The sequence below is a fragment of the Gorilla gorilla genome, chromosome 15, assembly GCF_029281585.2.
Source record: "Gorilla gorilla gorilla isolate KB3781 chromosome 15, NHGRI_mGorGor1-v2.1_pri, whole genome shotgun sequence".
In the NCBI taxonomy this organism is placed as follows: domain Eukaryota; kingdom Metazoa; phylum Chordata; class Mammalia; order Primates; family Hominidae; genus Gorilla; species Gorilla gorilla.
Window position 1 is genome coordinate 120,085,640 of NC_073239.2, and position 23,897 is coordinate 120,109,536.

The 23,897-nt window shown below is 59.4% G+C and overlaps 1 protein-coding gene and 1 long non-coding RNA gene across 6 annotated transcripts; one reads left to right on the forward strand and one right to left on the reverse strand.

Moving 5' to 3' along the window:
• Positions 1–2,776: 2,776 nt before the first annotated feature.
• Positions 2,777–7,612, reverse strand: LOC109023273 (uncharacterized). 2 transcript variants are annotated; one of them, XR_010130833.1, is made up of 3 exons: positions 7,382–7,612; positions 3,118–3,309; positions 2,777–3,016 (listed from the first exon to the last, which is right to left on the reverse strand). It is a non-coding gene; the product is annotated as an uncharacterized lncRNA (long non-coding RNA). The 2 variants fall into 2 exon arrangements; XR_002002668.4 differs by lacking the exon at positions 7,382–7,612 and adding an exon at positions 6,041–6,185.
• On the forward strand, positions 6,515–20,582 carry TNFAIP2 (TNF alpha induced protein 2). Of its 4 annotated transcripts, none has more exons than XM_031001836.3 (13): positions 6,515–6,664; positions 9,521–9,897; positions 10,194–10,818; positions 12,929–13,043; positions 13,191–13,313; positions 13,504–13,604; positions 14,240–14,338; positions 14,827–14,950; positions 15,869–15,991; positions 16,505–16,660; positions 16,825–16,946; positions 18,366–18,498; positions 18,956–20,582. In XM_031001836.3, exons 2-13 carry the CDS (start codon positions 9,669–9,671, stop codon positions 19,148–19,150), a joined length of 2,145 nt encoding a protein of 714 aa, XP_030857696.1. In that variant the 5' UTR covers positions 6,515–6,664; positions 9,521–9,668; the 3' UTR covers positions 19,151–20,582. The 4 variants fall into 4 exon arrangements, with proteins under 4 accessions (XP_030857696.1, XP_030857697.1, XP_055217602.1 ...); XM_031001837.3 differs by having other exon boundaries at positions 6,641–7,162; XM_055361627.2 differs by lacking the exon at positions 6,515–6,664 and adding an exon at positions 7,662–7,717.
• The last annotated feature ends 3,315 nt before the right edge of the window (positions 20,583–23,897 follow it).

Consider the following 23,897-nt stretch of genomic DNA (forward strand, 5'->3'; position numbering starts at 1 on the left):
GCAGGGCAGGAGCGCACCTAGGAATGTCACGCAACCATCAGGTGATAGGCAGTTGTTACACTGTCTCTCTAAAATAATAATTGGTCGCAGCCAGCACCAGGGAAAGGCAGTTTCCCAACATAGGTGTTTCTCTTACATAGAAGCACCTAAAACTAGTGATCAGCAACTTCCCGATAAGATCTCAGGAGTCGGGTGAGTGGGCTCAAGCATAAGCACTAAGAGGCAAAATGGCAGAGCTTAACTCGTATATGACCTTCCTCGGGAAACCCTCGACGGGAAAGGGAAGAGCGCCTCACATGAGCATGTGCACCACTTCAGTAAACACACCGCGCATGCGGCCCCTCCCAGGTGCTGGCATGGCAGGCCATGGCGGCGCGTGCGCACAGCCCAGCCCAAGGGAAAAATCCGCAGAAAGAATGCAATGGCCCCCCGCTGGAGGTGGAAGCATGTCAACGTATAAAACCCCAAGTCAAAGGTCAAACCACACACTAGAATCCCTCAAGTCACCCGCTTGGCCTTCCAGGTGTACTTTCCTTCCTTTCATTCCTGCCCTAAAACTTTTTTTTTTTTTTGAGACAGAGTCTTACTCTGTCACCCAGGCTGGAGTGCAGCGGTGCCATCTTGGCTCACTGCAACCTCCGCCTCCCGGGTTCAAGTGATTCTCCTGCCTCAGCCTCACAAGTAGCTGGGACCACACCTGGCTAATTTTGTATTTTTAGTAGAGACAGGGTTTCACCATGTTGGCCAGGCTGATTTCGAACTCCTGACCTCAGGTGACCCGCCTCCTTGGCCTCCGAAAGTGCTGGGATTGCAGGCGTGAGCCAGCGATCCCACGATCCCCGCCTTTTTTTTTTTTTTTCTTTTTTTGAGATAGGGTCTTGCTCTGTTGCCCAGGCTGGAGTGCAGCCACATGATCTGGGCTCACTGCAACCTCCACTTCCTGGGTTCAAGTGATCCTCTCACCTCAGCCTCCCGAGTAGTTGGGACCACAGGTGCCCACCACCACGCTGGCTAATTTTTGTGTTATTATTTTTATTATTTGGTAGAGGCAGGGTTTTGCCATGTTGCCCAGGCTCCTTCTCTAAAGCTTTTAAATAAACTTTCACTCCTGCTTTGAAACTTGCTGCAGTCTCTCACTTTGCCTTAGACTTCTCAGCTGAATTCTCTTTTCTGAGGAGGTAAGAACTGAGGTTGCTGCAGACCTGGATGGATTTGCTGCTGCTAACATACTTCAGTGCTTCATGACTTGGATATAGTCTCTCCTGGTAACACTTCCCCTCCCCTCCTCTTCCCTCCCCTTCCCTCCCCTCTCCTCCCCAACTCCCTTCCCCAAACAGCCCCATGAAGCAGCACTGGGCTTCCCAAGAGAGCTCCTGCCACGTGACTGGCCTCTGTCATTGGCAGAACCCTGCATAGGCCGTGGCTCTGCAGCTGTTTTCCTGGAAATTATGCCGGCTCCGAGAAGGGCCCATGTTCTACAGGAACCCCAGGCAGAAGGGACCGGAGCTGAACTTGGGCATTTTGCATCAGTACCAGAGAGCTGTGGTGAAAGACTAGAGTTTTAGGAGAGCTGAACTTGGGGAGGAGAGCGGCCGCTTGCAGCTGGCATAGAGAACTTCCTATGCCCATGAGTTCCACCAGGACCCACTCCTCCAGGAAGCCCTCCTACACCACACTATTTGGAAGGCCACTGGGGTTGGGGTCCTGCTGCCCCATAGGCCCTGCTTTCTCTCCCATGGCCCTTCTCCAGCAAGGATAGTGGGTCAGGCTCATGGAATAGCTGCAGAAGCCATACCTCATCAGGCCTCGGTTTCTCCATCTGCCAAATACGAAAAGGAATCCTTGTCCTGGCTTCCTCCTAGGAGGAAAGGGGCAGGGGGGCTATCAACAAATCAACAGTGTCCCATGGGGCTGGGGTGGGGCACCGCCTGATGGTACATGTCTGGGCTGCTGAGGGTCCTCATGCTCCCTCCTTTGCAGGAGGGGATGTGCCTTGAGAGTGGCTCCTGGTCAGCTGTCCTGGCCATCCCACAGTCCCGGAGGAGGTCAGCAGACTTCAGCCAGGGTCTCATGGAGCTGTAGGTGATGCTGAGCAAGTCACTGCTCCTCTTGGGGAAGGCTGGGTGGCAGCAGGGACCTCAGGCTTAAGGCCTCAACCTCTGTGCCTGCTTCTCTGAGACTCAGTTTCCTCATCTGTCAACAGGGAACACAATGGCCCCACCCCATGCAGAGAGTAGGGCATCCCCAGGAAGAGTCTCAGGGCTGGTGACAGCCTGAGAAGTGAAAGGGAGAAGCAGGGTGAGTGTTGGGGTCCTGGGAACCAGGGTTAGGGCAGTGGGAAGTGCAAGTCATCATGCAGAGGGAAGTGGGCCCGGGCTGCTGGGGGAGGGGCTAGGTGACCCACCCTGAGGTCAGCACCACTCTTGTGACCAAGGCTAGCAGCTGCAGCCACGCCTCTGGCCAGGCCCAGCCACCTATAGGCCCTCTGCCCCTCGTGATCACCCACCACCCTGGGCCCTGCTCCAGGTTGCTCTCCCTTCTGCCTTCGACTGCCCTCTTCTTCCTTTTTTTTTTTTTTTTTTTTTTGAGATGGAGTTTCACTCTTGTTGCCCAGGCTGGAGTGCAATGGCGTGATCTCAGCTTACCGCAACCTCTGCCTCCCAGGTTCAAGTGATTCTCCTGCCTCAGGCTCCCGAGTAGCTGAGATTACAGGCATGCACCACCACACCTGGCTAATTTTATATTTTTAGTATTTTGTATTTTGTATTTTTAGTAGAGACGGGATTTCTCCATGTTGGTCAGGCTGGCCTCGAACTCCCGACCTCAGGTGATCCGCCCGCCTCGGCCTCCCAAAATGCTGGGATTACAGGGGTGAGACACCATGCCCAGCCCCAACTGCCCCTCTTCTAGAGAGCTTTCCTCTAGGTGCCTTCAAGAATGCAGAGAGAGAGAGGGCCAGTAATGCGCCTCCCTGTGTTATTCTCTGGTCCGTGCTGAATCGGCCTTTTCTGCTGCCCTACAGGGTGCAGGTGGAGGTTTAATTAATGGACTAAATGAGGTAATGAAAAAGATTGGGAACAATTTTTTTCAAGGTGAAAAAGGAGTGAAGGATAGTACCTCCCATTTCTGCATCTAAACTCCTTGGTCTGGAAGTCCTTTCTTGTGTCTGACTTAAATACATCAAGCTGAATTTCAGACGCTGAGCAACGTTGGAGGAGAAGCAAGATAACACTGTGCTTAGTGAAGGGGCTCCTAGCTTCACCACTGGCTGACACATGACTGGACCGCCCTGTGCCTCAGTTTCCTCATCTGTGAAAAGAAGAGAGTTAGTGCCCACTTCATTAGGCTGTCCGATGAAATCGGCTAATGTATACAAAACACTTAGAACAATGCCTGGCACCGGTGGAGATCAACAAACATCAGCAGTCTACCCAAAAGAATTGAAAGCAGGAACGTGAACAGATATTTGCATACCCGTGTTCTTTTGTTTGTTTGTTTGTTTTTGTTGTGAGACAGGGTCTTACTCTGTTGCCCAGGCTGGAGTGCAGTGGTGCAATCATGGCTAACTGCAGCCTTAACCTGCCAGGCTCAGGTGGTTCTCCCACCTCAGCCTCCCAAGTAGCTGGGGCTACAGATGCACCCCATCACACCTGGCTAATTGTTTGTATTTTTGGTGGAGACAGGGTCTCACTATGTTGCCCAGGTTGATCTTGAGTTCCAGAGCTCAAGCGATCCACCCGCCTGGGCCTCCCAAAGTGCTGGGATTACAGGCATGAGCCACCACAGCTGGTATACACCCATGTTTTATAGCAGCACTGTACACAGCAGCCAAGAGGTAGCAGCAATCCCAGTGTGCACAGAGAGATGAATGGATGCACAGTGTAGCCCATCCATACAATGGAATATGATTCAGCCTCAAAAAGGAAGGGAATTCTGATACCTGCTACCACATGAATGAATCTTGAAGGCATTATGCTGAGTGAAATAAACCTGACAACGCCCTCCTGGCAGATGCAGACACAAAAGGATAAACGCTGTGTGACTCTATTTATTTGCAGTACATAGAATAGTCAAGACCACAGAGACGAAAGGTAGAATGGCGGTTGCCAGGGCCCGGGGGAGAGGGAAAGAGGAGTCAGTGCATAGTGGGTAGAGTTTCCGTTTTGCCAGGTGACGATTTCTGCAGGTGGAGGGTGCTGTTGGTTGCACGACCCTGTGAATATACTTAATGCCACTGAACTGTGCACTTAAAAGATTATAAATTGCATTATGTATATTGTACCATAATAATTTTTAAAAAGTCAGCTGTCATTGCTCTGGCAGAGAGAAGGGAGGGAACATCCCATGTGTCGTAGCCTCTGAGGCCCTGGGTTGCGTGCGAGGAGCTGACCGTGGCTCCTGGCCAGGTGCTGGCACACTCGCCTTCTAGGCTAAATGGAGAGGTCATTGCCAGTCTGCTCCTGTCTGCTGCCCTCCCCGCCAGGCAGAGCCCCCTGCTCACTGCCCCTGGCCTGTGCCCTGGGGAGCTGGGGAATGGGACAGCCGCTGGCCACTGGTCACAAACATCCCCACCCAGCATGTGATGCTGGCTTCCTGCTGGGGAGGAGCCGTAGGCTGGCCTTTGGCTCCTCTGGAAGTGCCTGGCCTCTTGGGAACTGCTTTCTGCATCTGCGAGAAGAGGGTAAGGACTGCTCCTGCCCTATGGGCCCCATTGGCTGTCATCCCTTGGGCCTCCATGCTGCCCCATTTTCAGAAGACTTTCCTTGTCTTGAGGACTTCACGTATGTTACCATTAACCCTCATGCCTGAGCTTAGAGAGGGGAAGTGACTGGTGCAGACACAAGTCCAAGGCAGCAGCCTCGTTTCCCAATCCCCAGCCGGTGCTCTGGGCGGGCCACTGCCGTCAGTGGGGGACAAGGGTGGCAGCCCCGCCTCAGCCCTGCAAAGCCCGTGGAGACCAGGGGCTGCCTTCGAGGGGACAGTGGGGCCTAAGGCCTGACAACGCCCTCCTGGCAGATGCAGACTTCCCGAGCAATTTCCCGATCTGCTTGGGAATGGGGGGTGGGGGGTGAGGGGGTGGGGTGGGGGAACAGAGTCTGGCAGGAGAGTCTTGTGGGGATTGCACAATGAGGCCACGGCAGCCAGCCGTGAAGGCAGCCACCGGCCAGGGCCCCTCAGCCCGTATCCTCATCGCCCCTGTGTGGATGAACTCCATCTGCGCAGTGCCGATGGAAGGACCCTCCCAGCCCCGGGACACCGTGGCTCTGTGGACTCATCTGAAAAATGTCATCCCTGGAGTCCTAGGAGAGAAGGGGTGGTGTTGGCAGCCTTAACGCCCCATCCTGCATCCTGGCGGCCTCCTGCATCCGCTCCCCCACAGGTTCCCCAGAGACAGGGTGGATGGCAATCCGAGTGCAAACCTGGCGCTTGGCCAGCACTCTGGAAGAGGAAGTTCTCAGTTCCCAGGGCACCTGAACCCACAGCCGCCCCCACTCCGCTGGCCCCCCTGGTCCTGGAAGACCTGTTACTAGGCTGCAGAAGGGGTGGCGGAGTGATCAGGGGGCGGGGAAAGAGGCCAAACAAAAGAGGGGAGGAGCAGAGGCCCCAATGAGGCAGGAGGGAAGCCCCTGCCCAGCGGGAAATTCCTAAATGTCTGGGTCCTTTCCAGAGGGCAGGAATTCCTAGCCTAGAGTGTGAAATAAGGAAGGAAGTGAATCTCCAGTGGGTTCCCTTCACAGCCCCTTTCCATCCTCCCCACATGCCCCACCCCCACATCTCCCAAAACAGACTCTGAGAGACAGTGTGGATGGGGAAACAGGCCTGGAAACGGAGGCCTGCGCTGAATGGGCAAAGCCGGGTTGATGATCCAGACGAGGCCCTGGAGTCTGGGCTTTAGGCCCCTCCCCTTCTGCCTGCTCCAGCAGCCTGTGGGTCCAGCCCTAGCCCCAGAGGGGGAAAGGCTCCAGTGGGAGTCCCATAGGCCTGGCTAGGAACCCCACTCCGCTACTTAAAGTGGTGTGACCCGGGTCAGCCACTTCACCTTTCCGCATTTACGCATTTCAAGCAAGGCTTGACGACCGGAGGGGCTCAAGGCCCTGTGCACAGCCGCGCGGCCAGCACTCTGGCCAGCCTTGTAGCCCCCTTCCCCTTAGGGGGCCTCCTTCAGGAAGCCCCCGTCCCCTGCCTCCTTGTGGCCACGGTGATACCGGAACACTTCAGAGGGGCGGCTGGGGAGTTGGGGTGGGACGGGCTCTCCCGCAGCTGGAGCCGGTCTGTGACGCGGGAACGCGGCCAAGCGCGCCCCATCCAGGCGGCCTATCAGGAGCCGTCGTCGGACAATGGCTCCGCGCCTGACAACCCCGTCCTCCCCGTGCCGTCCCCCGAACTCCACATACCATGCGACGCGCGGCCAGACCCCCGCCCCTGCCCGGCTGCTGGGAGGAAGTGACAGCGCCCCGCATCCCCCGCTGGGCAGGCCGGGCGCGCCCAGCCCCTGGGACGCAGGGACACAGCCGGGCCGCACTGGGCCTTGGCCTCCGCCCGCGGGTTTTCCGCGGTTGCGGCGGGGCGGGGAAGGAGGGGCGGGCGGGGCGGGGCTGACTCTGCGACTATTTCAGGCCTTGCGGAACCCGGGCCAGGACAGTGGCGGCCAGGCCGGGACACGGTAAGTGACCTCCGCTTCCACGCGTCCATTCCCCGCCGCTCCGCGCGGCTTCTCGCCCGCCCCTACCCCGAGGCCAGGCCGGATTCCCCGAGGGAAGAGCCTGTCTCCGCGGCGGGGACAGGAGGGGGCTGGACGCTTCCAGGGACCCTGGCCCCACTGCCAGGGAAACTGAGGCCCTGGCGCGCCCAGCGTCCGCGCGTCCGGGCGCAGAGGGGCCAAGGCTGGCTCTCGCGGCGGAGGGCCCGGACCTGCCAGAGGCAGGGAGGGCGGGGCTGGGGCAGGCATAGGGGTCTCCCCTCCATTACAGCAGAAAGGCCCCAGGTCCGGCGTGACTCCCCGGCCGGGCGACACAGGCCGAGTCACTTCCTCGCCTGTGCCCGGGTGTCCTCATCGGGGGATGGGTGCGCCTTCCACATCCTGCCCAGGACTGAAGGAGCCGGGCCCAGCGAGCTCCCGGGAGGTGTGTGGACATCAGCCCTGACGGGGAAGGCGAGCCAGGTCAGTGGACCTGAGGAGAGGCCGGGCAGCAGGAGGCTGGGGGGCGCTGTTGAGCCACTGGCTGTGACCGATCTACGAGCCTCCCAGCAGGCCCCTTCCTGCCTCAGTGGGCCCAACCAGCGGCAAGGCTCAAAGGAACGCCCCTCCTCCCCTTCTTCCTTTCTGGCTGCACCGGCTCGCTGCTGCCTGCAGGACAGACTCAGGACACAGGAGACTCACCCCCACTGAGGCCCAGCTAGGCGCCCGGCACTTGGCTGTGCGGTTTGGCCACATCCCCTCAGCAGCACTGTGGGGTGGGGGTCCTCATCCCCTTTTCAAAGACGGGGAAACAGCGGCTTGTGAAGGAAGGAGGTGTGCAGTCCACGCACTAGTGAGAGGTGTGCTGAGCCCACACCAAAAGCGTTTCTCTTCCCATGGCACCAGCTGCCTCGGAGAGCGGAGACCTGGGGCGAGGCCCAGGGGGCTGCAGCAGGACCTTCAGGCGCTCTGGGTTTCGTGTCACAAAGGGGAGAAGGCGGTGATGCTGTGGGGGTCCTGCGGGAGCTGTGCCTGGAGGTGGGACAGAGCCTAGTACATGTGGGGTGGGACAGCGAAGGCTGAGGTGAGGCTGGCAGGGAGCATTGCTGGTAAGGGCCACCCTCCCCCACCCCAGGAGAATGGCAGAGGTGGGGCCTGGGCACCCAGGGTGGGGCTGAGTGGCCCTGCCAGACAGACCAGCTCCCGCGGGTGCTAGGCATGCACCTGAGAGGGGCTGGGAAACGAAGTTGGGGCACCGGGTGGGGAGCAGAGGTGCCCCGTGGCCTTGCCCCTGAGGCTCCCCGGAGCATGCCCCTCTTGGTCCTGGAGTGGAATGCTCAACCCAAATGGTACTAGGGAGGCCAGTGCCATCCAGGAGTGTGGGACTCTGCCCAGGGCACTGGGTGAGCATGGCAGGGGCTGGGGGTGGGAGGAGCCCAGGCTTCCTGTCCCTCAGGTGGCTCTGGCCAAGCCCCTCCAGGATGGGGACAGGGTAGTGGGGCTGGTGGAGGCAGCGGGGCCATGGGAAGAGTCGGATGGGCCCAGTCTGAGCCCCCATGGCTGCTGTGCTTGGGGCAAACACCTCCTACTCAGCCTCAGTTTCTCCTTCTGGATGGTGGATCATCCTGCCTGCCTTGCAGGGCTGTTTCAGGGGTCACTTGAAGTTACCATGATACATGAGACAAGGCTGCATGCATTTAGTCTTGGGGTGGGGCAGACAGGTGGCATCAAGGTTACAGGTCACCCCAGTTCTTGGGGAGGCCCAGCCCCTGCCTGCTTCCCCCTTTCAGATCAGCCATGCTCTTCTCCAGTGGACCTGGCCTTGCTCTGACAATGGTCAGGTGCTGGGCAGGGACTTTGGAGAAGCTCGGGTCTTGCCTCTCTGGATGTAGCTTGTAGGATAGCCGGGGATGTGGAGGCAGGGGAAAGCTGGGCTCTGGGACCGGGTGGCCTGAGTTCCAAGCCCAAGCTATTGACTATAGGGACAGTTTAAGCCGAAATAACACCCTTCCAGATGAGAGAAAGGAAGAGATGGGATGGGCACCCAGGAAGGCTGCAGAAACTGGAAGCCTTTGTGATGATGCTACGATCCCATTTGGGAGGGGGTGGGAGCCAGGAAGCCTGGCTTCTGGACCGGAGTTGCTGTGTGACTTCAGGCCGCCCTGTGACTTGCTGAGCCCCTTGCCCCAGTGATGTGTGAAAGGCTGTCTGAGGTCCCACCCACTGTGGCTTCTGTAGATCCTGGTCAGGCTCTGCCCCTTTCATGGCCCAGCTGGAGCAGCTGTGTTTCTGTGACCCCACCGCTGGATCAGAACTGGACAAGATGGTAGAGGGGCTGGGTCTGGGCAGGAGGAGGCTGGGTTCCAGTCTCAGGCCGGTTCTGGTGTTCTAGACCCCGGCATGTCCCAGACCTTTCTGGACCTCTGTTCCTGCTCTGTCCAAAGGGACAGAGCCCATGCCCCGCCTCTTCCCTAGGGTCTCGTGGGATCCAGGGAGGTGTCCATTGCCTGCTTCCTGCCCAGAGGGTGGGCTGGCAGGGAAGGATTTGCCCAAGTAAAGTGAAAGTCCCCCTCTGTGTGGCGGGCTTGGCGTCCCCAGCCTCTTCCTTGCTTCTGGGGCTGTGAAGTATTGGAAGGGGAGCTGTAGATGGTGAGATGCTCGTGGCCAGGGAGGAAGCACAGTTGTTGGTGCTCATCTGGGCCAGGAGATGAGCAGAGCCCTGGTGGTTGAATGGGTGAAACAGACTGAGTGTACTCAATGCAGCCAGCATAGCTGTGTGTCCAGCCCGGGAGCCAGGGCCGGTCCATGGTGACCACTGATGCCTTCACCCCCACCCCGCAGGAGCCTGCAGGCCTGAACCAGGGTGATGCTGAAGATGATGACCTTCTTCCAAGGCCTCTAGAGCCATCAGCCTGTGCCAGGCACCCTCGACTTGCCTAGAAGCCCCCAAAAGTTGCAGTCCACATCAGAGGCAGAGTCAGAGGCCTCCATGTCGGAGGCCTCCTCTGAGGACCTGGTGCCACCCCTGGAGGCTGGGGCAGCCCCATATAGGGAGGAGGAAGAGGCGGCGAAGAAGAAGGAGAAGAAGAAGTCCAAAGGCCTGGCCAATGTGTTCTGCGTCTTCACCAAAGGGAAGAAGAAGAAGGGTCAGCCCAGCTCAGCGGAGCCCGAGGACGCAGCTGGGTCCAGGCAGGGGCTGGATGGCCCGCCCCCTACAGGTGCTCTAGGACCCTGGGTTAGAGCTAGTCTGGGGCCTGGACGGGGTTGGCGCTCATCCGCGTGAGTGAGCCACTTGCACAGTGGGCCGGCAAGTGGGGCTGGAAGGCGCGTCTGTCTCCCTGCTTTCACCTGTGCCGCAATCTGGGGGGCTGGGAGGCCTTCAGCCTAGTCAGGGACACCGACATCACCCTTTAGGGTGTTGGCCGCCGGCCCTCTGCGCGTCTAGGGGAGGACGGTCCCGCTTGGCGCTGGGCGGTGGGCTGGGGCCGGGGCTGACGCGGCTTTCCCGGCGCAGTGGAGGAGCTGAAGGCGGCGCTGGAGCGCGGGCAGCTGGAGGCGGCGCGGCCGCTGCTGGCGCTGGAGCGGGAGCTGGCGGCGGCGGCGGCGGCGGGCGGTGTGAGCGAGGAGGAGCTGGTGCGGCGCCAGAGCAAGGTGGAGGCGCTGTACGAGCTGCTGCGCGACCAGGTGCTGGGCGTGCTGCGGCGGCCGCTGGAGGCGGCGCCCGAGCGGCTGCGCCAGGCGCTGGCCGTGGTGGCGGAGCAGGAGCGCGAGGACCGCCAGGCGGCGGCGGCGGGGCCGGGGACCTCGGGGCTGGCGGCCACGCGCCCGCGGCGCTGGCTGCAGCTGTGGCGGCGCGGCGTGGCGGAGGCGGCCGAGGAGCGCATGGGCCAGCGGCCGGCCGCGGGCGCCGAGGTCCCCGAGAGCGTCTTTCTGCACTTGGGCCGCACCATGAAGGAGGACCTGGAGGCCGTGGTGGAGCGGCTGAAGCCGCTGTTCCCCGCCGAGTTCGGCGTCGTGGCGGCCTACGCCGAGAGCTACCACCAGCACTTCGCGGCCCACCTGGCCGCCGTGGCGCAGTTCGAGCTGTGCGAGCGCGACACCTACATGCTGCTGCTCTGGGTGCAGAACCTCTACCCCAAGTGAGCAGACGAGGGGCTGGGCCCGGGCCGGCAGGGAGGGTGTCCTCTGTAGGAGGGGTGTCGAGGGGTGTCGAGGTGTGCCGCCGGCAGCTTTTAGTGAGGTCGGTGTTTGCAGAGTTTTGGGTCCGAGAATGCAGGGGTGGGACTTGGACTCCCTGGGGCAGAGCCTGGACAGGCAGAGACTGGGCCTGGACACAGGGATAAGGCTGGGGCTGGGTCTGCGTTGCTCTTGGAATCCTTAATTTCCTGGGCCTCAGTCACATTCTGCTGTTGGGGAAACTGAGGCACAGAAAATGGTAGGGATTTCATTCATTCACGAGCACCCAGTCTGAGGAGGGGGCAAAGCAATCAATAACCATCCAGAGCTGGAAGGGCTGTGGCAGCAGAGGCCAGGCCCCGTGCAGAGCATGGGCCCAAAGCAGGCCTGGAGAAGTCAGGGAAGCCAGCCTGGAGGGGGTGAAAGCCAGCGGTCCTTCTCTGAGCCAGGGAATCAGGCCAGGAGGCAGGAGGAGGGGTGATAGGGCAGGTAGGGGAGAAGGTGAGAGGAAGGTTGGTGCTTCTGAGCATGTCCTCTTCCAGGGCACTCTGGAGCTGAGCAGAGCTATGCGGGCACCCCCAGGCAGGAGAGTTCGAAGTGATGGGCTAGGGCCACGCGTCTTGTTAGACCCCCATTGTGTAGGGTTACCCTGTGAGCCTGCCGCAGAGCTGGAGCCCCTCAGGTGGGAGGCTGGCTGTGCAGCTGGTACCCCTGCTGAGTACAGCCTCAGGCGTCCCTTGACTCCATAGATCCCTGGGCGTGCCCGTCATTCGCACGGTCTGCATGGAGAGAGGCTTACTGCAGTGTGGAAAGGCCCAGGGCGGGGGAGTCCAGGGGCTGTTATTGTGGGGCTTGGCCACTGCTGGCCCCAGATCCTAGTGTGAAACTTTAGGAAGGAAGCCTGGAGATATAGACAGTGTGGGCAGTGTCTGCCGTCTCGGGGGCCTCGGGTGGCCTGTGGGCTCAGTTCATGTTGAAGGGTCAGCCTCTGGCAGAAGGATAGAGAAAGGGTCCAGTGGGGAGGGTGGGAGAGGAGTCAGCAGGGCATAGGGGAACTGGCACAGGGCAGGGGCCACGGGAGAGATAACCCAGCCCAGAGCCAGTTCCCGCTTGCTCGTCCTGACTCACCAGGAAATGCCGGGCACCTGCACCCCTGCCTGCCAGTCTTTCTGTCCCAGTGACCTCGGGGTCTGCTGGCCTGGGGTTAGCAACAGGCAACTAAAGCCAAGCTGGGCATGGAGCCCTGGTGAGAGGATACCCAGGGGGGCATCGTTGAAGCCTGTGTGCCAGAAATGTGGGGAACAGAGGGACACAGCTGCATCTGGATTGGGTGAGGGGCAGAGAGAAGGTCATTTGTAAGCCTCTAGGCAGACAAAGGGCCCTTAGGAAGTGCCAGGGCTGGGCAGTCCCCTGGGAGCTCTGGGGCGCTGCAGAGGCGCCAGGACAGTGAGCCAAGATGCGTCTGTGGAGCAGTTTGGGGCAGCCCTTCCTGCCCATTCTGGCCTACCCCTGGGATTGGGAGGTGGCCGGGGCTGGTGAGATGCCCAAGACCTGCAGGGCTGGAGCGCAGTGGGCTGGGAGCTGGCTGGATTCCAGGGCTGCTGTGAGTAGGAGCAGGGTTTTATCTGGGTGACACGTAGCCTTGGAGCAGGAAGAAGATTAGATCTTAAAGGTGGCTCTGGCTGCTGGGTGGAGAAGGAATTGCTGGAGGTGAGGGAAGGAGCAGAGAGGCCGGGAGGAGGCTTTTGCAGTGAGCCAGCAGGGAGCTGATGGGAGCCGGCCAGGGCGCCAGAGTGGCATGAGGCTGCTGATTTTGGGGGCTATTTTGGAGCAGGACCTAATGGGGGGGAGTGAGAGAGTCAGAGGAGGCATGATGACTTCAGAGTTTCTGTTCCAAACCAAACTAAGTAGATGGAGGACCCATCATCTGAAATGGGGACCGGGTGGGGGTGCGGGAGGGTGTGCTGGGCAGTCTGGGCCTGCCAGAGACCAAGGCTGAGGGCCTGGGCTCTAGCTTGAGTGGTGGTGCTGATTTGGTATAGTTGTCCTCATGCCAGCCTCCCCTGCCTGCAGTGACATCATCAACAGCCCCAAGCTGGTGGGTGAGCTGCAGGGTATGGGGCTCGGGAGCCTCCTGCCCCCCAGGCAGATCCGGCTGCTGGAGGCCACATTCCTGTCCAGCGAGGCGGTAAGTCTCCACCTGGGCCGGGGAGGGGCAGGGAGGCAGCAGAGGAGAGGCTCGGAGACAGACAGGACATGGGCAGGGAGCTTGACGGGTCTTCCAGGTGAACGAGGTGAGGGATAGTGCCCCAGTGACCTGCCCCTCCTCCTCCAGGCCAATGTGAGGGAGTTGATGGACCGAGCTCTGGAGCTAGAGGCACGGCGCTGGGCTGAGGATGTGCCTCCCCAGAGGCTGGACGGCCACTGCCACAGCGAGCTGGCCATCGACATCATCCAGGTACTGCAATCTGCCCCAGGGCACACGTACCGCCCATGCACATGCATGGGGAGCCCCACGCACATTCCGTCCTGTGTGCATACCCATGCCCACCTCGGGGCACCCCCTCTGTTCCCGCCTGTTTCCTCCCTGTCCCCTGACCCCTTGTCCAGGCGAGCCCCTGCTCAGCTCACCCACCACCACCCTGCAGATCACCTCCCAGGCCCAGGCCAAGGCCGAGAGCATCACGCTGCACTTGGGCTCACAGATAAAGCAGGTGCTGCTGGCGGAGCTGCCTGCGTTCCTGAGGAGGTGGGTGTGTGCCCAGGATGGGGTCCCTGTAGCCACCTCTCTCAGAGCCACGGCCCCTCCCTAGTGCCTCAGGTGGGGAGCTGAGCTGGCACCCCGCCCTCCACCCCTGTCCCTGTCATTCTGAGCCAGGAGTTGTTTCCCACTCAGCCAGGGCACTGAGAGCCTCAGGTGGTCTGACCTCCACCAGGATTCAATGTGGGAGCCTTTGCGCCCACCCCATCAGCAAAGCTCTCAGCAGAGCAGCCTCTAGCTTCAAAGAGGATACCCCAGGAGGGACTGAGACCCCGCCACCCCTTCATACAACACTCCTAGTCTCCACCGCCTGAATTCTCTCTGCTCTCTCCCTCTCGACCTCTGAGGGCTTCTCCAGCCAACCACGCGCTCACTCCTACCTGGTCTCCCAACTCTAGAGAGGGCCTGGGAGCAGCAGAGATGGGCTGGTACCCTCTTCAGGAGCCCTGGCCTTAGTTTGTGAAGCCAGTTCCATGATGCCCAGGGGCTAGCGGCCCCTCCCTTGGCTATGGGCAGCCAAACAGAAAAGTGAACCCCAGGAGCTGGCAGGGAGGGCGGGGAGGCTGCTGCTGTGGTCCCAGTGTTTGGGCTGGTCCTGAATGTGCCCCTTCTGGTTTCGCCAGCTACCGGCGCGCCTTTAATGAATTTCTGGAGAGAGGCAAGCAGCTGACGAATTACAGGGCCAATGTTATTGCCAACATCAACAACTGCCTGTCCTTCCGGTGAGAGTGTTGGGAGGGGCTTGCGGGAGTGGGAGTCACTCGGCAGGTAGGAGAGGGGAGCTGGAAGGTGGAGGGAGGAGGAGCTGCTTAGGCCAAGAAGTGGAATTCAAACCAGCAACATGTGTGAGGACGCCACGGCCTGCAGCAGCAGCAGCAAACATTTCCCAAGTGCTGGCTGGGGCAAGCACACAGGCAGATGTTTCACCCATTATCTTATCCTTAAAGCAACCCTGTGAAGTAGGTATAGTGATTTGTCTATTAGGCAGATGGGCAAACCACTGGAGGAGGCTCACTTGCCCTCAGTTACAAGGGGATGTGGTGGAGGAGTGTCCTGAGGGCATGGAGAACATGGATGGGAGGACTTGATCCCATAGAGAATGGGGAGCCATTGAGGGTTCTAGAGTGAAGAGAGGGGGCTGTCTGACTCCCTGGGTATGGGGCTATAGGCTGAGCAGGGCTGGGGTGACCTCTCTGCCTCCACCTTCCAGGATGTCCATGGAGCAGAATTGGCAGGTACCCCAGGACACCCTGAGCCTCCTGCTGGGCCCCCTGGGTGAGCTCAAGAGCCACGGCTTTGACACCCTGCTCCAGAACCTGCATGAGGACCTGAAGGTAGCGGGAGCCTCTTGCCCTCAGGAGCCCAGTGTTGGGGGTTCCCAGGGAGGGACTGGGAGGTGCCCCCAGGGAGGAGTGGCAGAAGCAAAGATGTGGGGAAGACACGCTCCAGGCCTGTGGACGGCACCGCAGGCCAGCTCTGGTGCAGCGGTGATGCCCGGTTGGGGACCCTAGCAGGCTCTGAACTCCGCCGATCATGTCCTGGGGTTTCACCTGAGAGGGGCCGCCTGGGGCTGGGAGGTCCTGGAAAAGTTTCACTGCCCCTCCCCGATTCAGACCCAGCCCAGTCCCAAGCCTGCAGACACCTTTCCTTCAATCCCCTCAGCCCCTCCTATCCACCCCCATCCCCGCGCCTGATTCCCAGCAACTGAGGCTCGGGGTCATCAGCAGCTGGGGTTATATCTGTTATGGGCCAAGAAATCCACAGAAAATGCTGTGAAAACAAGTAGTTCCTTTAGCAGGGTGTAAAGTGGGGGGTCTCTCAAAAGGAAGGGGAGAGGTTCCCTTCCTGGTGTCAGGGACTAGCGGCCATGGGTGGCCTGAGTGTGGTGGAAGCCCGAGCGGTGACCCCAGATCCCCTGGTACTGATCTCCCTGGCCCAGCCAAGCACAAGGTCTTGTTTATGAAGGGATTTATTTATTTAAGTGGCAGTGGACTTGGCCTCCGGGCCGGCAGACAGGCTCTCCTGGCTCCTGAGCTGCACTGGGTGACCTTGGATAAGGGTGCACAGAGCCGGCTCCCACTTCCTGTCTGTGAGCATGGACCTGAGCTTGGCCCGGGTTCCCTGGGAGTCCTTGAGTGCCCCCCGCCCCTCCACCAGGCACATGTGTCGGTGTGTGTCTGTGTCTGCGTGTCTGCGGCTGGCAGCCCTTCCTCTCCAGGGCGTGACTAGACATCCTGCCTCTCCTGTCTCAGCCACTGTTCAAGAGGTTCACGCACACCCGCTGGGCGGCCCCTGTGGAGACCCTGGAAAACATCATCGCCACTGTAGACACGAGGCTGCCTGAGTTCTCAGAGCTGCAGGGCTGTTTCCGGGAGGTGAGGAGGCTCTGGGCTGGTGGCTGGGTCTTGGGGAGTGGGGGGCACCCCGGACACGCACACTAGCACGTCTGTGTACACTCACGCACATGTGCTCACACACGCACATGTGAACACACGTGAATGCACGAGCATGTGAACACGTGTACATGTGAACACACGTGAAGGCACGAACATGTGAACGCACGAACAGGTGAACACACACGTGAACGCATGAGCATGTGAACACACACGTGAACACACGAGCATGTGAACACATGCACATATGAACACATGTGAAGGCACGAGCATGTAAACACACACGCATGTGAACACGAGAACACATGCACATGTGAACACACACATGTGAACACATGAGCATGTGAACGCACACATGTGGACGCACGAGCACGTGTGCAGTCTTTTACTCTGGCATCTGCTTCTCGCTGGAGGCCTGGCTACAAGGCTTCAAGGGAGGTGGCGAGCTCCCCATCAGCAGACAGCTCACACGCCCCTGGCTGCTTGCCCTCCCAGGAGCTCATGGAGGCCTTGCACCTGCACCTGGTGAAGGAGTACATCATCCAACTCAGCAAGGGGCGCCTGGTCCTCAAGACGGCCGAGCAGCAGCAGCAGCTGGCTGGGTACATCCTGGCCAATGCTGACACCATCCAGCACTTCTGCACCCAGCACGTAAGCCCCTGCCCACCTCTCCCAAGCCCCTCTGAAATGGCTGCCTCTTCTCCCCTAGCCCTTTCAGGGTCGGAGATAGGCCGTTGGTGCCTCTCTAAGCCCAACGAGTCGCTGACCCGAGCCTCTGGACCCCTGGGTCCCTCCAACCACACCCACTCCTGCAGGGCTCCCCGGCGACCTGGCTGCAGCCTGCTCTCCCTACACTGGCCGAGATCATTCGCCTGCAGGACCCCAGTGCCATCAAGATAGAGGTGGCCACTTATGCCACCTGCTACCCTGACTTCAGGTGAGAACCTGGGGCACCTCAGGACCACTGTCACATCACTGTGGCCAAGGCCTCACAGGGCTGGCATTGGGAACCCAGATCCTGGCAGCTGCCCACGTGCCAATCACTGTGTGAACCTCACCAGGGGCTCATTCTTGTGGCCTTCACCACAGCACTACGAGGACAATACTTCCCATTCCCGTTTCACAGAGGAGGCCTGGAGAGCTCACAGGATGTGTCCAAGGTGACACGGCTAGTTAGTGTCTGGCTGCATGGCCCACACTCTTAGCTTTACCTGACACTGCCTCTCACAGGGGAGACTGAGACCAGAGAGGCCAGCTTCACCCAGCCTGGGGGGCCTCTGCGGCCTAGGCCTATGCTCTGGGACCAGGGCTCATATTCGGGAGTGGAGGCTTAGCCCTTGGCTGCCTGAGGCTCTGGTGGGCCAGGGACATTGTTTCTTCCTGGGCTGGGTCCTCTGACATGTTAGGGTAAGTTTGAATGGGTCTTGACGGGGTTGACCCCAGCTTAGCCAAGTCCAGTCCCTGTCTGATCCATTCCACCCATTCATTCATTCACCCACCATACAAGCACCCATCTGCTCATCCACCCATTCCTTCACCCATCTGGCTATCCGTCTATCTTCTCACCCGCTCATCACCTGTCTACCCATCCCCCCACCCACCCACCCACCCATCTGTCCATCCATCTATTCATCCACCTACCCATATAAGCACCCATCCACCCATCTACTCATCCATCCACCCCTCCACCCATTTAGCTATCCATCCACTCAACCACCCACCCACCCACCCACCCACCCACCCATGCGTCTACTCACTCATCCATGCTCCCATCCCTCCACCCATCTAGCTCTCATCCCTCTGCTCACCCACCCACCATCCATCTACCTATGCCACCAACAATTATAGAGAAGTCTGCTAGGTGTCAGCCTCTGTTCTAGTTACCAGGATGCAATGAAGTACAAGGGAAGCCAGGTCTCAGTCCTCCCTTAAGCAGCTCATTCTGTTGAGGGCCAGCAATAATAATGACATAATCAGGCAAAGAAACAGACAATTACAAGTTGTAAATAGGGTTTAACCAAGGTTGTGAATAATAGGAGGTGCCGACTTTAGAGACAAGAAAGCCTTTTGGGGGTGGACATCTTAGCGGAGACCTAAGGGGTGGGAAGAGGCAGTCATCTCAGGGCCTGGGAAGAACATTGCAGGGGAACAGCCAGTGCGGAGGCCTGAAGCAGGCTGGGGCATGGCTGCTCTTGGGACCATCAGGTGGAGTGCATGGGTGAGGGAGAGTGAAGTGCAGCCCCCTCGTGGGCCGGGCGTTGGCTGTCGGGCCCTGTGGCACTGGCCGGGAGTGCAGGGAGCTGGTGAGTAGGGGTGTGGGTGACAGGCTGGGCTGACAGGATGCTCTCTTTGCCAGCAAAGGCCACCTGAGCGCTATCCTGGCCATCAAGGGTAACCTATCCAACAGTGAGGTCAAGCGCATCCGGAGCATCTTGGACGTCAGCGTGGGGGCGCAGGAGCCCTCCCGGCCCCTATTTTCCCTTATAAAGGTTGGTTAGCTTTTCCTGTGGCCTGACCTGCCTGTGAGTGCCCAGCAAGCCTTGGGCACACCCCGCTGGGAGCTGTTAAGAGCAGCGCTGGTTCTCGGTTCCTCCCGGGTCTCCTGTGCTCTGATGCTACTTCTGCCTAGCCCTGGCGGAGGTGCAGGCCCTGTCAGCTGGAACTGGACAGACCTTGGTTTGTTTACATGTCCGATGGGGGCAGGAGCTCCCATTCTGGGCAGCCAGCCAGGCAACACCAAGGACTCTTTGTAAACGATAGCTGATCGTGTGCACGCAAGGAAAGAACCAGGAGGGAGAGTGCAGCCAGGCTCAGGGATCCCCGGACACCTCTGTCCAGAGCCCCTCCACAGTCGGCCTCATGACTGTCCTCCTCGTGGGTGGGGCCGAGGGCCCTCTTCAGCTCTCTGGAGACAGGGGCCGAGCCTCACCCATCTGCCCTCTGCAGCCCAGGACCGCCGTGAGCTGGATTCAGCAATGGTGGAATGGAAGACAGAACTGGAAGAGAAAGAAGGAAAAGATGAGCTCTCGTCTGGCAGGGGCTTGTAGGGTCCCGTGGCGAGCTGTGAGCACCGCCAGCATTAGACGTCACACCCAGGTGGCCCCACGGCCCCTACAGGCTGGCCCTGCAATGGGGCCCTGAGCCCTTTCTCTTCATCCCCCAAGGCCTCAACTAGAGGGTGGTCCCCCAAGGGCTTGGTGTCCACTACAGAAGGGCCCAAGGCCTCCTGGGTCCTCTCAGGCTCCCCCTTCCCCAAGGCAGGGACAGGCCCTGGGGGTGCCACTGTGGGCCCTGCCACCCAGAAGTCTGGCTGAGGTCTGGGCAGGGGCAGGGCAAGCTTGACCTCTCACTGTTGACCCTTTGGCCTCTGTATTTGTTTCCTATTGCCGTGACAGGTTTCCACAAACTTCGTGGATCAAAACGAGGTCTTCCAGTTCTGCGGGTCAGAAGGCTGACCCGGGGCTCAAATCTGGGTGTCGGCAGGCCTGCGCTCCTTCTGGAGGCTCTAGGGGAGAATTCATTTCTGGCCTTTTCATTTTTAGAGGCTGACCATAATTCTTGACTTCAGGCTCCTCCATCTTCAGAGCCAGCTGTGGGTAGTTGAATCTTTTTCCCGTCACCTCATTGAGGCCTCCCCTCTCCTGCCTCCCTCCACCACTTTTTTTTTTTTTTTTGAGACAGGGTCTTGCTGTGTTGCCCAGGCTGGAGTGCAGTGGCCTGGTCATGGCATCAAGGCTCACTGCAGCCTGGACCTCCTGGTTCAAGTGATCCTCTTGTCTCAGTCCCCTGAGACAATCCCCCACGCCCAGCTACATATTTTTTGTGGATACAGGGTCTCATTCTGTTGCCTAGGCTTGTCTGGAACTCCTGGGCTCAAGGGATCTTGTCCTTAGCCTCCTAAAGTGCCGGGATCGTAGGCATGAGTCACTGCACCTGGCCTGCTCTGCCGCTTTTAAGGACGCTTGTGATCACATTGCGCCTACCCAGAGCACCCAGGTCGTCTTTCTATTTTCAGGTCAGCTGATTAGCCACCTTAGTTCCATCTGCAACTTTAGTTCCCACTGGCTGTGTAACCTAACATAGTCACGGGCTCTGGGGACTGTCACGTGGACATCTTTGGGAGGCCGTTATTCTGCCCACCGCAGCCTCCGTTCATCCCCTGCCCTGCCGGCCACCTCGCTCTACCCCAGGAAAACGTGAGCTCGTTTTCCTGCTCGGCATGTGCTACCCCTAGGGCTCTGCTCCTCCCTGGGCCTGAAAGTTCCTTCTCAGCCTGAGAGGGGGCCCTTCGGACTCAGGCATGACTCAGCCCGGCTGATGCCTCTGCAGTGCTGAGTCGGGATTTGGGGCCGGCTCTCTTGGGTCCGTCCCCTTTTCCCAGGTACTGCCTTACAAAGCTGTGGCCAGGAAGTGGCCGGTATAAAGGATGCCCAAGGTCTTTGTACATGTGTAGGAGTTAGCGTGTTTGATATTGTTAATATAATAATAATTATTTTTTAGAGTACTGCTTTTGTATGTATGTTGAACAGGATCCAGGTTTTTATAGCTTGATATAAAACAGAATTCAAAAGTGGCTGTGGAGTGATTTATTTTGGGAGCTGCACAATGATGGGGGGCCCAGCCAGGCAGCCTTAGCAGCTTTCTGAGCCTCTAGGGGTCCGGGCAAACCTACCTAGGTTCTGTGTCAATCCCCAGCCTGTCCCAGCCCCCAGAGCACCTCATGTGGTCCAGGCAGGAGATGGCCCACCATCCCCTCACTGTGAGCAGGAGCTTTGGAAGTGTCTGCCTGTAGGGCATGGACAGTCACTTCACCCTTCCGTGCCTCAGTTTCCTCATCTGTAAAAAGGGGACTGTGACCCTTTGGGGCTTCCTCCACCGTCCTTTACTGAGGAAGAGGGTGGGGTGGACACGGGGCAGCCATTTCAACCGCATGCGTGGGACACAGAGTGGGAACTGACTCTTACCATGCTGGCATTGACCTGAAAGCTACAGCTGTGGACACAGGAGGTCTGGTTTGTGTTCAGAGAGGGCCTCAGCTGCCACGGAAGGGTGGGCCTCTCCGCAGCCAGTCTGGCCTGGAATTTGGGAAGGAGCAGAGTACCTGGAAGGGAAGAAGGGTACCTTGATGAACGTTGCACAGAGGCCGGGGAGGGCCCCAAGGGGAGCCGTGTGCACCTGAAGCAGGGTGTGGGCTTCAGCAGGGCCTGGGACAGCCGGGAGCTGGGGGTGGGGGAGGGGAGGCCCTTTCTCCTGAGTTCCATTCTTGGGGCCAAAGCGAATGGCATGAGGCCACCGTGCAGTGAGAGAAAGGAGGGAGACGAGGGCCAGGGGCAGTGCGGCTTGGCACGGAGACCCTCTGCCCGGCTCCTGGACCCGCCGGTCCATGTGGCTGTGAGGTCCTGGCCTGGTTGAGCCACGTGGCGAGCGTGGGCCTTGGGCGGGCGAGTTCCCGTTCCTCTCCTCGGAGCACAGGGTCAGGGGGAAGTGGGGGCAGCGCGACTCTCCCCTGCATGGCCCCCTGACCCTGGGCAAACGTGGGGAGAGATGGCGCCTGAGCCCCGATGGAAGCTGTCAGTGGGCCCTGGCACACATTCTCCCACGGGGGCGGACTTAGGTCCCAAAGTGACCCCCAGCCTCGCGGCGGCCAGGGCGGGCCGAATCGTCGGAGCGCGGCGGGACCTGGGGCCAGGTGGACCCCCCTCGCGGGCTGCACCCACCCCTGGCAGAGGGGCGGGCTCCGGGCGCGAGGCCCCAAGCGAGGAGGAAGAGGGTGCGGGCGGCGCCTTGGAGGTTCCTGCTGTTCCTGCTTTTCGGGGCGGGGGCCTTCCGGGTCACTGTCCCGCCAGCTCTTGGATCTGCACCAGTAACTTCTCCAGGAAAATCCCCCGGAGAGGAGGATCTGCCCGGCGGGGAGGAGCGAGTCCCCCAGCGCGGGGACAGGGGGGCCGGAGCGGGGCCTGGGCCAGGCCTGGTGCCTTTGTGCAAGGACGGGCCCCGGGCTGCCCAGGCTCCTGTGAGCAGGGGTGGAGCGGGGAGGCCGCAGCCCCCGCGGAACACCGGGCGCCCCCGGCCTCCAGCAGTGGGAAGCAGCCGGCCAGGGCCTGCTCCGGGGGCTGACGCTCCCTGCAGGAGCCAGGAGCAAGCAAACAAGCAGCTTGAGTGCATGCGCGGGGACGGGCCCGGGGTGCCTGCGGTTGAAAGGGCGGCTCAAAGGGACAGTCGCTGGAGGCCCGGTCTTGAGGAGGTGCCTGGAGCAGACCCGGGCTGGGCGCTGCGGGGGAGGGAGGAGCTTGCGGAGGCCGGCGGGCGGGAACGGGGAGGAATTCCAGGTTTTAGGCAAAGAAAGACGGCAGGACTGGGGAAAAGGGATCCTGGACAGGAGACTCCGCAGGAGGAAGGAGGAGGCTGGTAAGTGGGCTCCTTCCAGCTGGGGAGCGGGGCTGGAAGGGGCTGGAGACGCGAGTTTCAACTCATGGGATTTGAGGCTTGGAAAGACCCCTCTGCCCTTCAGGGGCGCTGGGGTCCCCAGGGGAGAGATGAGGGCGGCAACGAGGGCCCACTCGTGCAGTGAGATGGAGCGAGCTCTCGGTGGGCTGAGGGAAAGAGCAGCCCAGGGGCTTCTAAGAGACCGGGAGGGAACCAGGCTGCTTCCAGGGACAGGGAGGGCCTGGGAGGGGAGAAAGGGCTGAGGAAGCGCTTGGTCAAGTTCAGGGGGAGAGGTCCCTCCGCACTCGCAGTTGTGCCCTGTGTCACCAAGATGTTGTTCCCAAAGTATTCTTTTGGTGTTTTTTTTATTTTTATTTTTTCCTTCTTTTCACAGGTGTTGACCCAAAGTATTTTCTCTCATGCCTGGCCACTCTGCCCTGGACCCTCAACCCAGCCGAATATGACACATCTCCAGAAACCCAGCAGGCGCAAGCCGCAGGGTTGGCCTTAAAATCCTGCTTAAACAGGAGACCCTGGAGGCCTGCTTCAGTGCCACTAGCCTAACCGCCAGGGCTCATCAAAGATGCTGCCCAGATGCATTGAATGTAAGCAAGATCAGCAAAGGTTTATCTCAACTTCAGACTCACTCCCAGAAACTCACTCTTGGGAGCTCTCTGTGGAATTGGGCCCCCCTTCTTCTGGTATTATGTTTTCAAAACTGACAGGGGTATGAAAGAAAAACTTATCCAGGAAAGAAAATTGGGTTGAACATTTAACATCTCATTTAAGTCTTGCAATAATGGCTATATGTATTTTTGCTAAATAAATCTTCCATTAATCTTTTTTTTTTTTTTAAGTTTGAGATGTCTGCAGAATGGGCATGTGGTTCATTAGAGTGACCAATACCCCAGTGAGTGACAACACTTTGTGTGCGAGGCTGCCGGCCGCCAGGCCATCTCTCTCACTCACTGCTTTGGGGGCATCATTTTGCACAGCCCCTGTGGAGGGTGATTTGGGCTTCCGGGTCAGGCTGACAAATGCAGGAACCTGTGAGGCAGCCATTCTCCTTCCAGGAATGTACCTTATCCATGCTCTACCAGCTATGCAAAGCAACTTGAGTGCCAGACTAGTCACTTCAGTTACAGTAGCAACATACTGGAAACTCCCTAAATGCCCATCGGCAGACACCAGGGAAATCACTGCAGTGCACCCAAACAATGGAGTACTATGTGGCAGTGAAAAAGAATGAGGAAGTTCTCTCTGTTCTCATGTTGACATTCAGGACACATAACGTTAAGTGGAAAAAAGCACAGTGCAGAGCAGAGTTTGTGGTGTGTGTGTGTGTGTGTGTGTGTGTCTGAGAGAGAGAGAGAGAGAGAGAGAGGTGAACAGGGTTGGATGGGGACAGGAGTTAGGAAGGAGCTATTTGGCCGTATATCTTGTAAATTTTCATTATGAGGCA

Excerpts from the sequence above, each read along its gene's own strand:
- TNFAIP2 (XM_031001836.3), top strand. The coding sequence starts at position 9,669 with ATGTCGGAGGCCTCCTCTGAGGACCTGGTGCCACCCCTGGAGGCTGGG. Across the intron at positions 14,951-15,868 it reads ACCTGCATGAGGACCTGAAG|CCACTGTTCAAGAGGTTCAC; the intron begins GTAGCGGGAGCC and ends CTCCTGTCTCAG. Across the intron at positions 18,499-18,955 it reads CCCTATTTTCCCTTATAAAG|CCCAGGACCGCCGTGAGCTG; the intron begins GTTGGTTAGCTT and ends TGCCCTCTGCAG.